Source organism: Leiobunum rupestre, chromosome 1 (genome assembly GCF_980474605.1).
Source record: "Leiobunum rupestre chromosome 1, qqLeiRupe1.1.hap1, whole genome shotgun sequence".
NCBI lineage: Eukaryota > Metazoa > Arthropoda > Arachnida > Opiliones > Sclerosomatidae > Leiobunum > Leiobunum rupestre.
This window is the reverse complement of record NC_143384.1, coordinates 38,997,097-39,011,721: the sequence shown is the minus strand read 5'-3', so window position 1 is coordinate 39,011,721 and position 14,625 is coordinate 38,997,097. Positions and strand designations below refer to the sequence as shown.

The 14,625-nt window shown below is 33.6% G+C and overlaps 2 protein-coding genes across 2 annotated transcripts; one reads left to right on the top strand and one right to left on the bottom strand.

Annotated features, from left to right (window-relative positions):
* Nucleotides 1–940: 940 nt before the first annotated feature.
* LOC149962782 (death-associated inhibitor of apoptosis 2-like) lies at nt 941–1,903 on the bottom strand. Its single transcript, XM_090180028.1, has 3 exons — nt 1,794–1,903; nt 1,564–1,706; nt 941–1,360 (listed from the first exon to the last, which is right to left on the bottom strand). Exon 3 carries the CDS (start codon nt 1,351–1,353, stop codon nt 970–972), a length of 384 nt encoding a protein of 127 aa, XP_090036154.1. The 5' UTR covers nt 1,354–1,360; nt 1,564–1,706; nt 1,794–1,903; the 3' UTR covers nt 941–969.
* A 10,838-nt stretch (nt 1,904–12,741) lies between these two features.
* LOC149962781 (death-associated inhibitor of apoptosis 2-like) lies at nt 12,742–13,704 on the top strand. Its single transcript, XM_090180040.1, has 3 exons — nt 12,742–12,851; nt 12,939–13,081; nt 13,285–13,704. The coding sequence occupies exon 3, from the start codon at nt 13,292–13,294 to the stop codon at nt 13,673–13,675; it is 384 nt and encodes a 127-aa protein (XP_090036166.1). The 5' UTR covers nt 12,742–12,851; nt 12,939–13,081; nt 13,285–13,291; the 3' UTR covers nt 13,676–13,704.
* Nucleotides 13,705–14,625: the final 921 nt, after the last annotated feature.

The window sequence follows — 14,625 nt, the reverse complement described above, 5'->3', positions numbered from 1 at the left end:
ATCTCAATCACCAGAATTTCTAATCACCAGATTCTCCCGTTCACGGGTTGCTTTCCCCCAACCCCCATTCACTGGATACTTTATCTCTCGTTCACCAGCTCCTTTCCCCCATTGCTTTCACCCCTTCTAATCACCAGTTGCTTTCCCCCATCTCTAGGCAATAAAAACAACCATAATTGTTATCTCTCATACTATCGCTCCCAATCGCTAGAAATTGGCTTTTTCCCCATTCACTATAAATCGCAGCAGTTTGCCAGAATTAGTTTTATCTCTCCGAAATAATTAATGTACCCAAAATTGGACCGCCAGTTTATTATTCTTTTTAGGGGAATCTCTATGGGAGTTTAACATTACAATAAAGCTAAAAGGTCCAGTTTGGGGTACATTTGGTCCGAAATGGGGTACATAGGGCCGAAAATGGTGACTTTGGTCGTTTTTGGGGTACATTTGGTCCATTTTGGTCCATTTTTGGGTACATCCCTGCTTTCCCCCTTCCCCATTCACTGGATACTTTATCTCTCGTTCACCAGCTCCTTTTCCCCATTGCTATCCCCATTCACTGGATACTTTATCTCTCTCTCGTTCACCCGCTCCTTTCCCCCATTGCGTTCCTCCGTTAATCACCAGAATTTCTAATCACTAGATTCTCTCTCCCGTTCACCAGCTGCTTTCCCCCATCCCCATTCTCCAAAATTAGTTTTGCTCGCGCAGATATCTGGAGATTAGATTTTTACCCGTTTGCTTATCGCTTCCGAACTCCTTAATTTCTAATCTCTAGGTAATAAAAACAAGTTATTTACATTTAATTTTTTATTTTAGAACTTTGTTTACATGTTAGTAGGTACTATCAGATATTCCATTAGATGGTTATCTTGTACATTACACAATTAAAACAAATTAAAGTAGTTAAGTTTACAGGCAATTAAATGGGGTGAAACGATCTCCTGCAACTTAATTTAATTAAAAGTTCTAACTCACGTATTTGTAGTGTTTAGCAGCAGTATCGTCTGACATACAGTCACAAACGTCTTCTTCTTCTTCAGGTACAGGTGAGATGTATTTGTCAGTGACCGTAGTTGCTTTTGGCGTCGGGGGAATGTCCCATTCTAGCGAAAGGTACTTTTTTTCCGATGGTGAATTATCCCTCGACGGACAGTTTGGAAAGCATCTGGCGTGTTCAAGTTCTGGTACGTCTCCTGATTCCCATCCTTCTAATACGCCATGGCACTTGTAACATCGTACTTCATCGCCCCGCTGAATATAGTAGAATCCAGCCTTCGCTAGTTGTTCCTTAGTGACGTGCGGATTTTTCCAGTGACGAAACGTTTCAAGTCGATACACTTCGATGTCCATAGCTGATCTAGACCAAATACGTTCTATAGTTTCAAATGATACATTCTCTAAGCCTACATTTACCCCTAAGTCTACTAAAAACCTAATTTTATCAATATGGTTAAATTTCTACGCTAAAATTCTCAATATAAACGCTTTTTTTCAATATGCAAATTGTTTTAAATATGTCTAAAAATATAGTCTATTACAAAGAAAAAAATAGTTACTTACTTTACGGGTAGAAATCCTTTGTCGAGCTGTAGAAAAGACTGAGCGATCCGTCAGCAGGTCTTTACTCGTCAATGCGCCGTAGAGAAATGACGCACGGAAGATTAATTTATTCCTATCTTGTTGAGAATAATTCATCACGTGATCTAAACTTCAAATAACCCTCAAATTCTATTGGCTGTCTCTCTCTGACAGTTTAAACTGCCTCTAATGATTAATTAATATTAACCCACTTGAGTATTTGGAAAAAACCCTTTGCTACTCAAAGGAGAGTTTTGGAAACACCACGTTGACGATATCAAAATCGAGCTCTCACTAGAAAATGTTTTGACGTCACCCAGATGAGATCCTATACTATTAATACCATTTTGCGAACTACAGTGAAAAAAGTTACAATTTTACGGTAGAAACGTTTTCAAAATACCATTCTCATTTTAAACGCTTTTTCAATAACTTAATTGTCTAAAATGTATACTCTACAACAAAAACAAAATAGTAAATTACTTTCTACGCTAATCTTGGCCTAAAAAAAAGCAAAATACTAAAATTCATTTTTAACTCTAATTCAGATTCCTACCTGGTAAGCCTAAATTTAATATACTAAGTATAATATGCCTTAAAGTTCAAATACTGTCTAATACAATAAATATTCATGAAAAATTCTTACTTTGTATGTACAATGAACGCTCCAAAAGGCTGAAAATGTAACATGGGACAAGACAGAATTTCTACCCAAACCTTTCCGATTGTATCGTCAAATAAAACAAAGATCTCGCTAAGTCAAAGTTCAGCTATCTTATCAATGGTACGAGCGCACGCGCTCGGAAAAATGAACGAGTCACGTGAGAATCGGTACGTCACGAGCCCCTATGCATAAATGTTAGGGCGTCTTACTACCATTAGATCTAATCGCACTAGCACATTCTCGAAAAATAAACCAGTTCTTGGGAATAAGAGACGGTTTTTTTATCAAAGATAAGCCAATTTATAGTTTATTGTATGAAAATATTAATTAATTCGGAAATATATTCGATGCTTACTGTTTTTTTTTATAATAATACGCTGAAATACATTTTCCAATACGTAAAAAATTAAAGCTAGACCTAAAAAACCTGTAAAGTGTAAATAGTTAAGACTATTTGTTATCAAAGTTAGCCAAGTTTAAAGCTTATTGTCATTGGTTCCATAACAAAAACCACATTGTAACGTGATAATGGCTGCTCACTAATCCCAATTCCATGTGAAACTCTTTCAGTTTCTTTAAGTTCCTTTTGAGTTACAAAATAGGGTTTTAGAAATAGATTTTTCCTATTTCATTAAATATAAGTATTAAAATTAGAATTGCTTCATTAAATTATGCATTTGTACTGTTGTACTGTACTGTACTGTACACAATACCTGCATTTGAAATTGTATAACATAAAAACACAGTTTTTTAAAAAAAATATATCAAGGTTTTCAATTCAGTTAAAAATAATTAAATTAGTTGTATTGTGTTTATATTTTTAACTTAATTGCATTGATGTTTTAAAAGCAAACCTCGGGCCTAAGAAACAGGCAAAGTGTAAATTGCTAAGACTAAATTTCTAACTCTAATAATGTGTAAATCAATTATACAATTATCTATTCATAAGTGTTAGAGACTTTATTACAATGAAATAAAACCATGTAGAAAACACCCACTTGAAAAAACCCCATTGTAGTTTCCTCTCGAGAGCTTTTGATGGAATCATATCCTAGAAAACAATACAATTAATAGAAATTTACATTAAATTAGTATACTATTAATACCATTTTGCGAACTACAGTGAAAAAAGTTACTTTTAACTCTAATTCAGATTCCTACCTGGTAAGCCTAAATTTAATATACTAAGTATAATATGCCTTAAAGTTCAAATACTATCTAATACAATAAATATTCATGAAAAATTCTTACTTTGTATGTACAATGAACGCTCCAAAAGGCTGAAAATGTAACATGGGACAAGACAGAATTTCTACCCAAACCTTTCCGATTGTATCGTCAAATAAAACAAAGATCTCGCTAAGTCAAAGTTCAGCTATCTTATCAATGGTACGAGCGCACGCGCTCGGAAAAATGAACGAGTCACGTGAGAATCGGTACGTCACGAGCCCCTATGCATAAATGTTAGGGCGTCTTACTACCATTAGATCTAATCGCACTAGCACATTCTCGAAAAATAAACCAGTTCTTGGGAATAAGAGACGGTTTTTTTATCAAAGATAAGCCAATTTATAGTTTATTGTATGAAAATATTAATTAATTCGGAAATATATTCGATGCTTACTGTTTTTTTTTATAATAATACGCTGAAATACATTTTCCAATACGTAAAAAATTAAAGCTAGACCTAAAAAACCTGTAAAGTGTAAATAGTTAAGACTATTTGTTATCAAAGTTAGCCAAGTTTAAAGCTTATTGTCATTGGTTCCATAACAAAAACCACATTGTAACGTGATAATGGCTGCTCACTAATCCCAATTCCATGTGAAACTCTTTCAGTTTCTTTAAGTTCCTTTTGAGTTACAAAATAGGGTTTTAGAAATAGATTTTTCCTATTTCATTAAATATAAGTATTAAAATTAGAATTGCTTCATTAAATTATGCATTTGTACTGTTGTACTGTACTGTACTGTACACAATACCTGCATTTGAAATTGTATAACATAAAAACACAGTTTTTTAAAAAAAATATATCAAGGTTTTCAATTCAGTTAAAAATAATTAAATTAGTTGTATTGTGTTTATATTTTTAACTTAATTGCATTGATGTTTTAAAAGCAAACCTCGGGCCTAAGAAACAGGCAAAGTGTAAATTGCTAAGACTAAATTTCTAACTCTAATAATGTGTAAATCAATTATACAATTATCTATTCATAAGTGTTAGAGACTTTATTACAATGAAATAAAACCATGTAGAAAACACCCACTTGAAAAAACCCCATTGTAGTTTCCTCTCGAGAGCTTTTGATGGAATCATATCCTAGAAAACAATACAATTAATAGAAATTTACATTAAATTAGTATACTATTAATACCATTTTGCGAACTACAGTGAAAAAAGTTACTTTTAACTCTAATTCAGATTCCTACCTGGTAAGCCTAAATTTAATATACTAAGTATAATATGCCTTAAAGTTCAAATACTATCTAATACAATAAATATTCATGAAAAATTCTTACTTTGTATGTACAATGAACGCTCCAAAAGGCTGAAAATGTAACATGGGACAAGACAGAATTTCTACCCAAACCTTTCCGATTGTATCGTCAAATAAAACAAAGATCTCGCTAAGTCAAAGTTCAGCTATCTTATCAATGGTACGAGCGCACGCGCTCGGAAAAATGAACGAGTCACGTGAGAATCGGTACGTCACGAGCCCCTATGCATAAATGTTAGGGCGTCTTACTACCATTAGATCTAATCGCACTAGCACATTCTCGAAAAATAAACCAGTTCTTGGGAATAAGAGACGGTTTTTTTATCAAAGATAAGCCAATTTATAGTTTATTGTATGAAAATATTAATTAATTAATTCGGAAATATATTCGATGCTTACTGTTTTTTATATAATAATACGCTGAAATACATTTTCCAATACGTAAAAAATTAAAGCTAGACCTAAAAACCTGTAAAGTGTAAATAGTTAAGACTATTTTTTATCAAAGTAAGCCAAGTTTAATACCTTTTTCTGTTTTAAATCAACAATTTTATTATTCTTTCTTATCATTTTTTTATACAACCATTTGTTTTTATATAGATAACCTGAGGACGGCTATAATATGAACATATACCTAAAAAAAATCCGGAATTAAACAAAAACAACCTTAAGTTTACTATTTTAATATATTCACACGTCCTCAATTATGCAAATTTTATATTAACATTTCTACTATACATATTTCATAATTAATATTTACATAAATAATTATTTTTTATATAAAATCGTACAATTCTATCAGAACTTAAACCGGAAGATTCAGGCATATAATTTCCAAAAACACAAACTACATTTGGAGTACTAATATTTATACTCACACAATTATATTTCGTACTAACAATTTCACCATCTTTTAAACTTTCAAATACTGCCAAGTGTTCGTCGCATATTTTTGTACTTCTCAAGGTGTTAAAGAAAAAGTGGTTCACACCAGAGCAAACTTTTTTCAATTGAAAAAGCATTTCACTCCCCGAAACTGTCACTTGCTGACAATGTACAAAATTGGGGTTACGGGATTTCAAGTAATTTAACATCCACGATTTTCCTTCATTTCCATCTTTTCCTATTACAAATATTATTTTTCTGTCTGAGAGAATTAAATGTTCCAATAAATTTTTTGCCATGGTCTAAGTTCTATATCTTTGTTTATTCGTTTAGGGGTTTTCATTTGTTCCACCCAAGCACTTGTCAAATTTCCAAAGAGATGCGATGGTAGTCCAGATCGAGCAACGGCTTCTGCGCGGACTCGTTGTTTATCAATTTCTGCTTCTACTTTGCCTAAGTTTACTTTGTGTGGGCTTAGACTGCAACGTCTAATATGTCGACTCAGTTGTGATTTAAACGATTTATTGCACGTTGTACACGATGTACGTTTACATTTATGGGTTCTTAATCTATAGCTACGTATTCGTTTCTCGCAACTTGGACACTGAATATATTTGTTTCGACCCATTTTGAATATATTCAAAGGAGACAAACACGTACGTTTTACTCGAACCGAGTTTATTCATAAACTGTTATCGATTTTTGTGGGATCTCCGTATATAAAGTATAAAATGTGGGTTCTGAGGGTAGAAATAATATCAGCCCTATTTTGATTTTCTTCCAAGTTAAGTGTTTCAGATAACGTTTAGTTATTCAACACCTTCATTCCATTTTTTTATATTAATTTGATATAACCTTGTATCTTCCAACAATTCAAAGTTAAATGAAATAATTTCGTAAACAAGCATAAATTTTAGATCGCCCTTCCTCCAAAATGTCCAATAGAGCTAGTACATTCTCGATAAATATACATGTTCTTGGGGAATAAGAGACGTTTTTTTTCAAAGTAAGCCAAGTTTAAAGCTTATTGTCATTGGTTCCATAACAAAAACAACATTATAACGTAATAATGGTTACCTCTATCTGTAAACTTATCAAGATAAGAAATGGCATATAACTAGATAATTATGTATTAATTTTTTAATTAGTTAAGAATCATTAATTTTAGTTGGTCTATATTTATTATGCAATAATAAAATATATTTATTTATTTTTCAAATTATTAAGGATATATTTAATCATAGACTAATGTTGACTTATAACCCTAACTTAATAATTTAAGCAATTCTTTCTCTCTCTCTCTCTCTCTCTCTCTCTCTCTCTCTCTCTCTCTCTCTCTCTCTCTCTCTCTCTCTCTCTCTCTCTCTCTCTCTCTCTCTCTTAAAGAAATCTTATTGTAATAAGCTTAAAAATTTAGGAATAAACTTAAATTATAGGATGAAGAAAAGTCAATAGACATTTATTTGTAAATTATTCGCAATTTTTTTTATTTATTTATTTATTTATAAAACGAACTACAGTTCGGTCTCTGGGAGGCTTAGAGTAATGACAGCATCCCATGAAATCGAACTCCACGCACTCCTCCTGTCGTCGGCTGCTCTTTGACCCTCTTTTTCCACAGTACGTACAACGAAGATGGGGCGGGAAATCCGTTATCAGATGCCCGGGGATGTGTTTGGAATAGACATTACCATGACGAAAAATTACACTCCTTTGATAATGCTCGCACTCTCTGCCCCAGCAAAAGAAGAGTCCTCCGCCTCTTACTGTCAATTCTTCTGTACATTCGTCACAATGAAAGCAAATCATAGATTCAGTTGTCGTACCGACGTACTCTTCTCCGGATGCCAATTTTATGGAAATATGGTCCATTTACTATACAAATAGAAAAAAATAAAATAGAAAAAAACGAGCTCCCGGAAGTACCCATAGTAACTTTACCCGATTCTCCAGAAATGGAAATAATAGATTTAACTGATACCCAAGACCCTACCCTTTCCTTAACTACAGTAACTGATTCGCAATTGGAACGTTTAAAAGAAATGACAATGGTACGAGATTATCTTAGAGAATATCAACTAACCCATCAAATTTGTTCGCCCCCTATCGTTAATTTACCTTCACCCCTTTTAAGACCTAGTTCTATCCCACCTGACGAAGTACGTTATTTGCCCTCGTATACGCCTATGGATGCTCCCTCACCCTTTCTAGAATCAGATGACACGTGCCACTCGTTATCTTTGGAAGATAATTTTATCACGTCGTCCCCCCAGTACGGACAGCATTCAGCGTTTAGCTTCCTCGAACATTTCGGCTGCTCTTGCGGCTGCGGCTGCAAGTTCCTCCGCGTCCCGTCGGGCAACTTGTACGTTCTCAGCTAAACGCTGAATGCTGTCCGTACTGGGGGGACGACGTGATAAAATTATCTTCCAAATATGTCATCTGATTCTAGAAAGGGTGAGGGAGCATCCATAGGCGTATACGAGGGCAAATAACGTACTTCGTCAGGTGGGATAGAACTAGGTCTTAAAAGGGGTGAAGGTAAATTAACGATAGGGGGCGAACAAATTTGATGGGTTAGTTGATATTCTCTAAGATAATCTCGTACCATTGTCATTTCTTTTAAACGTTCCAATTGCGAATCAGTTACTGTAGTTAAGGAAAGGGTAGGGTCTTGGGTATCAGTTAAATCTATTATTTCCATTTCTGGAGAATCGGGTAAAGTTACTATGGGTACTTCCGGGAGCTCGTTTTTTTTTCTATTTTATTTTTTTCTATTTGTATAGTAAATGGACCATATTTCCATAAAATTGGCATCCGGAGAAGAGTACGTCGGTACGACAACTGAATCTATGATTTGCTTTCATTGTGACGAATGTACAGAAGAATTGACAGTAAGAGGCGGAGGACTCTTCTTTTGCTGGGGCAGAGAGTGCGAGCATTATCAAAGGAGTGTAATTTTTCGTCATGGTAATGTCTATTCCAAACACATCCCCGGGCATCTGATAACGGATTTCCCGCCCCATCTTCGTTGTACGTACTGTGGAAAAAGAGGGTCAAAGAGCAGCCGACGACAGGAGGAGTGCGTGGAGTTCGATTTCATGGGATGCTGTCATTACTCTAAGCCTCCCAGAGACCGAACTGTAGTTCGTTTTATAAATAAATAAATAAATAAAAAAAATTGCGAATAATTTACAAATAAATGTCTATTGACTTTTCTTCATCCTATAATTTAAGTTTATTCCTAAATTTTTAAGCTTATTACAATAAGATTTCTTTAAGAGAGAGAGAGAGAGAGAGAGAGAGAGAGAGAGAGAGAGAGAGAGAGAGAGAGAGAGAGAGAGAGAGAGAGAGAGAGAGAGAGAGAAAGAATTGCTTAAATTATTAAGTTAGGGTTATAAGTCAACATTAGTCTATGATTAAATATATCCTTAATAATTTGAAAAATAAATAAATATATTTTATTATTGCATAATAAATATAGACCAACTAAAATTAATGATTCTTAACTAATTAAAAAATTAATACATAATTATCTAGTTATATGCCATTTCTTATCTTGATAAGTTTACAGATAGAGGTAACCATTATTACGTTATAATGTTGTTTTTGTTATGGAACCAATGACAATAAGCTTTAAACTTGGCTTACTTTGAAAAAAAACGTCTCTTATTCCCCAAGAACATGTATATTTATCGAGAATGTACTAGCTCTATTGGACATTTTGGAGGAAGGGCGATCTAAAATTTATGCTTGTTTACGAAATTATTTCATTTAACTTTGAATTGTTGGAAGATACAAGGTTATATCAAATTAATATAAAAAAATGGAATGAAGGTGTTGAATAACTAAACGTTATCTGAAACACTTAACTTGGAAGAAAATCAAAATAGGGCTGATATTATTTCTACCCTCAGAACCCACATTTTATACTTTATATACGGAGATCCCACAAAAATCGATAACAGTTTATGAATAAACTCGGTTCGAGTAAAACGTACGTGTTTGTCTCCTTTGAATATATTCAAAATGGGTCGAAACAAATATATTCAGTGTCCAAGTTGCGAGAAACGAATACGTAGCTATAGATTAAGAACCCATAAATGTAAACGTACATCGTGTACAACGTGCAATAAATCGTTTAAATCACAACTGAGTCGACATATTAGACGTTGCAGTCTAAGCCCACACAAAGTAAACTTAGGCAAAGTAGAAGCAGAAATTGATAAACAACGAGTCCGCGCAGAAGCCGTTGCTCGATCTGGACTACCATCGCATCTCTTTGGAAATTTGACAAGTGCTTGGGTGGAACAAATGAAAACCCCTAAACGAATAAACAAAGATATAGAACTTAGACCATGGCAAAAAATTTATTGGAACATTTAATTCTCTCAGACAGAAAAATAATATTTGTAATAGGAAAAGATGGAAATGAAGGAAAATCGTGGATGTTAAATTACTTGAAATCCCGTAACCCCAATTTTGTACATTGTCAGCAAGTGACAGTTTCGGGGAGTGAAATGCTTTTTCAATTGAAAAAAGTTTGCTCTGGTGTGAACCACTTTTTCTTTAACACCTTGAGAAGTACAAAAATATGCGACGAACACTTGGCAGTATTTGAAAGTTTAAAAGATGGTGAAATTGTTAGTACGAAATATAATTGTGTGAGTATAAATATTAGTACTCCAAATGTAGTTTGTGTTTTTGGAAATTATATGCCTGAATCTTCCGGTTTAAGTTCTGATAGAATTGTACGATTTTATATAAAAAATAATTATTTATGTAAATATTAATTATGAAATATGTATAGTAGAAATGTTAATATAAAATTTGCATAATTGAAGACGTGTGAATATATTAAAATAGTAAACTTAAGGTTGTTTTTGTTTAATTCCGGATTTTTTTTAGGTATATGTTCATATTATAGCCGTCCTCAGGTTATCTATATAAAAACAAATGGTTGTATAAAAAAATGATAAGAAAGAATAATAAAATTGTTGATTTAAAACAGAAAAAGGTATTAAACTTGGCTTACTTTGATAAAAAATAGTCTTAACTATTTACACTTTACAGGTTTTTAGGTCTAGCTTTAATTTTTTACGTATTGGAAAATGTATTTCAGCGTATTATTATATAAAAAACAGTAAGCATCGAATATATTTCCGAATTAATTAATTAATATTTTCATACAATAAACTATAAATTGGCTTATCTTTGATAAAAAAACCGTCTCTTATTCCCAAGAACTGGTTTATTTTTCGAGAATGTGCTAGTGCGATTAGATCTAATGGTAGTAAGACGCCCTAACATTTATGCATAGGGGCTCGTGACGTACCGATTCTCACGTGACTCGTTCATTTTTCCGAGCGCGTGCGCTCGTACCATTGATAAGATAGCTGAACTTTGACTTAGCGAGATCTTTGTTTTATTTGACGATACAATCGGAAAGGTTTGGGTAGAAATTCTGTCTTGTCCCATGTTACATTTTCAGCCTTTTGGAGCGTTCATTGTACATACAAAGTAAGAATTTTTCATGAATATTTATTGTATTAGATAGTATTTGAACTTTAAGGCATATTATACTTAGTATATTAAATTTAGGCTTACCAGGTAGGAATCTGAATTAGAGTTAAAAGTAACTTTTTTCACTGTAGTTCGCAAAATGGTATTAATAGTATACTAATTTAATGTAAATTTCTATTAATTGTATTGTTTTCTAGGATATGATTCCATCAAAAGCTCTCGAGAGGAAACTACAATGGGGTTTTTTCAAGTGGGTGTTTTCTACATGGTTTTATTTCATTGTAATAAAGTCTCTAACACTTATGAATAGATAATTGTATAATTGATTTACACATTATTAGAGTTAGAAATTTAGTCTTAGCAATTTACACTTTGCCTGTTTCTTAGGCCCGAGGTTTGCTTTTAAAACATCAATGCAATTAAGTTAAAAATATAAACACAATACAACTAATTTAATTATTTTTAACTGAATTGAAAACCTTGATATATTTTTTTTAAAAAACTGTGTTTTTATGTTATACAATTTCAAATGCAGGTATTGTGTACAGTACAGTACAGTACAACAGTACAAATGCATAATTTAATGAAGCAATTCTAATTTTAATACTTATATTTAATGAAATAGGAAAAATCTATTTCTAAAACCCTATTTTGTAACTCAAAAGGAACTTAAAGAAACTGAAAGAGTTTCACATGGAATTGGGATTAGTGAGCAGCCATTATCACGTTACAATGTGGTTTTTGTTATGGAACCAATGACAATAAGCTTTAAACTTGGCTAACTTTGATAACAAATAGTCTTAACTATTTACACTTTACAGGTTTTTTAGGTCTAGCTTTAATTTTTTACGTATTGGAAAATGTATTTCAGCGTATTATTATAAAAAAAAACAGTAAGCATCGAATATATTTCCGAATTAATTAATATTTTCATACAATAAACTATAAATTGGCTTATCTTTGATAAAAAAACCGTCTCTTATTCCCAAGAACTGGTTTATTTTTCGAGAATGTGCTAGTGCGATTAGATCTAATGGTAGTAAGACGCCCTAACATTTATGCATAGGGGCTCGTGACGTACCGATTCTCACGTGACTCGTTCATTTTTCCGAGCGCGTGCGCTCGTACCATTGATAAGATAGCTGAACTTTGACTTAGCGAGATCTTTGTTTTATTTGACGATACAATCGGAAAGGTTTGGGTAGAAATTCTGTCTTGTCCCATGTTACATTTTCAGCCTTTTGGAGCGTTCATTGTACATACAAAGTAAGAATTTTTCATGAATATTTATTGTATTAGACAGTATTTGAACTTTAAGGCATATTATACTTAGTATATTAAATTTAGGCTTACCAGGTAGGAATCTGAATTAGAGTTAAAAATGAATTTTAGTATTTTGCTTTTTTTTAGGCCAAGATTAGCGTAGAAAGTAATTTACTATTTTGTTTTTGTTGTAGAGTATACATTTTAGACAATTAAGTTATTGAAAAAGCGTTTAAAATGAGAATGGTATTTTGAAAACGTTTCTACCGTAAAATTGTAACTTTTTTCACTGTAGTTCGCAAAATGGTATTAATAGTATAGGATCTCATCTGGGTGACGTCAAAACATTTTCTAGTGAGAGCTCGATTTTGATATCGTCAACGTGGTGTTTCCAAAACTCTCCTTTGAGTAGCAAAGGGTTTTTTCCAAATACTCAAGTGGGTTAATATTAATTAATCATTAGAGGCAGTTTAAACTGTCAGAGAGAGACAGCCAATAGAATTTGAGGGTTATTTGAAGTTTAGATCACGTGATGAATTATTCTCAACAAGATAGGAATAAATTAATCTTCCGTGCGTCATTTCTCTACGGCGCATTGACGAGTAAAGACCTGCTGACGGATCGCTCAGTCTTTTCTACAGCTCGACAAAGGATTTCTACCCGTAAAGTAAGTAACTATTTTTTTCTTTGTAATAGACTATATTTTTAGACATATTTAAAACAATTTGCATATTGAAAAAAAGCGTTTATATTGAGAATTTTAGCGTAGAAATTTAACCATATTGATAAAATTAGGTTTTTAGTAGACTTAGGGGTAAATGTAGGCTTAGAGAATGTATCATTTGAAACTATAGAACGTATTTGGTCTAGATCAGCTATGGACATCGAAGTGTATCGACTTGAAACGTTTCGTCACTGGAAAAATCCGCACGTCACTAAGGAACAACTAGCGAAGGCTGGATTCTACTATATTCAGCGGGGCGATGAAGTACGATGTTACAAGTGCCATGGCGTATTAGAAGGATGGGAATCAGGAGACGTACCAGAACTTGAACACGCCAGATGCTTTCCAAACTGTCCGTCGAGGGATAATTCACCATCGGAAAAAAAGTACCTTTCGCTAGAATGGGACATTCCCCCGACGCCAAAAGCAACTACGGTCACTGACAAATACATCTCACCTGTACCTGAAGAAGAAGAAGACGTTTGTGACTGTATGTCAGACGATACTGCTGCTAAACACTACAAATACGTGAGTTAGAACTTTTAATTAAATTAAGTTGCAGGAGATCGTTTCACCCCATTTAATTGCCTGTAAACTTAACTACTTTAATTTGTTTTAATTGTGTAATGTACAAGATAACCATCTAATGGAATATCTGATAGTACCTACTAACATGTAAACAAAGTTCTAAAATAAAAAATTAAATGTAAATAACTTGTTTTTATTACCTAGAGATTAGAAATTAAGGAGTTCGGAAGCGATAAGCAAACGGGTAAAAATCTAATCTCCAGATATCTGCGCGAGCAAAACTAATTTTGGAGAATGGGGATGGGGGAAAGCAGCTGGTGAACGGGAGAGAGAATCTAGTGATTAGAAATTCTGGTGATTAACGGAGGAACGCAATGGGGGAAAGGAGCGGGTGAACGAGAGAGAGATAAAGTATCCAGTGAATGGGGATAGCAATGGGGAAAAGGAGCTGGTGAACGAGAGATAAAGTATCCAGTGAATGGGGAAGGGGGAAAGCAGGGATGTACCCAAAAATGGACCAAAATGGACCAAATGTACCCCAAAAACGACCAAAGTCACCATTTTCGGCCCTATGTACCCCATTTCGGACCAAATGTACCCCAAACTGGACCTTTTAGCTTTATTGTAATGTTAAACTCCCATAGAGATTCCCCTAAAAAGAATAATAAACTGGCGGTCCAATTTTGGGTACATTAATTATTTCGGAGAGATAAAACTAATTCTGGCAAACTGCTGCGATTTATAGTGAATGGGGAAAAAGCCAATTTCTAGCGATTGGGAGCGATAGTATGAGAGATAACAATTATGGTTGTTTTTATTGCCTAGAGATGGGGGAAAGCAACTGGTGATTAGAAGGGGTGAAAGCAATGGGGGAAAGGAGCTGGTGAACGAGAGATAAAGTATCCAGTGAATGGGGGTTGGGGGAAAGCAACCCGTGAACGGGAGAATCTGGTGATTAG

Excerpts from the sequence above, each read along its gene's own strand:
- LOC149962781 (XM_090180040.1), top strand. The coding sequence starts at position 13,292 with ATGGACATCGAAGTGTATCGACTTGAAACGTTTCGTCACTGGAAAAAT.
- LOC149962782 (XM_090180028.1), bottom strand. The coding sequence starts at position 1,353 with ATGGACATCGAAGTGTATCGACTTGAAACGTTTCGTCACTGGAAAAAT.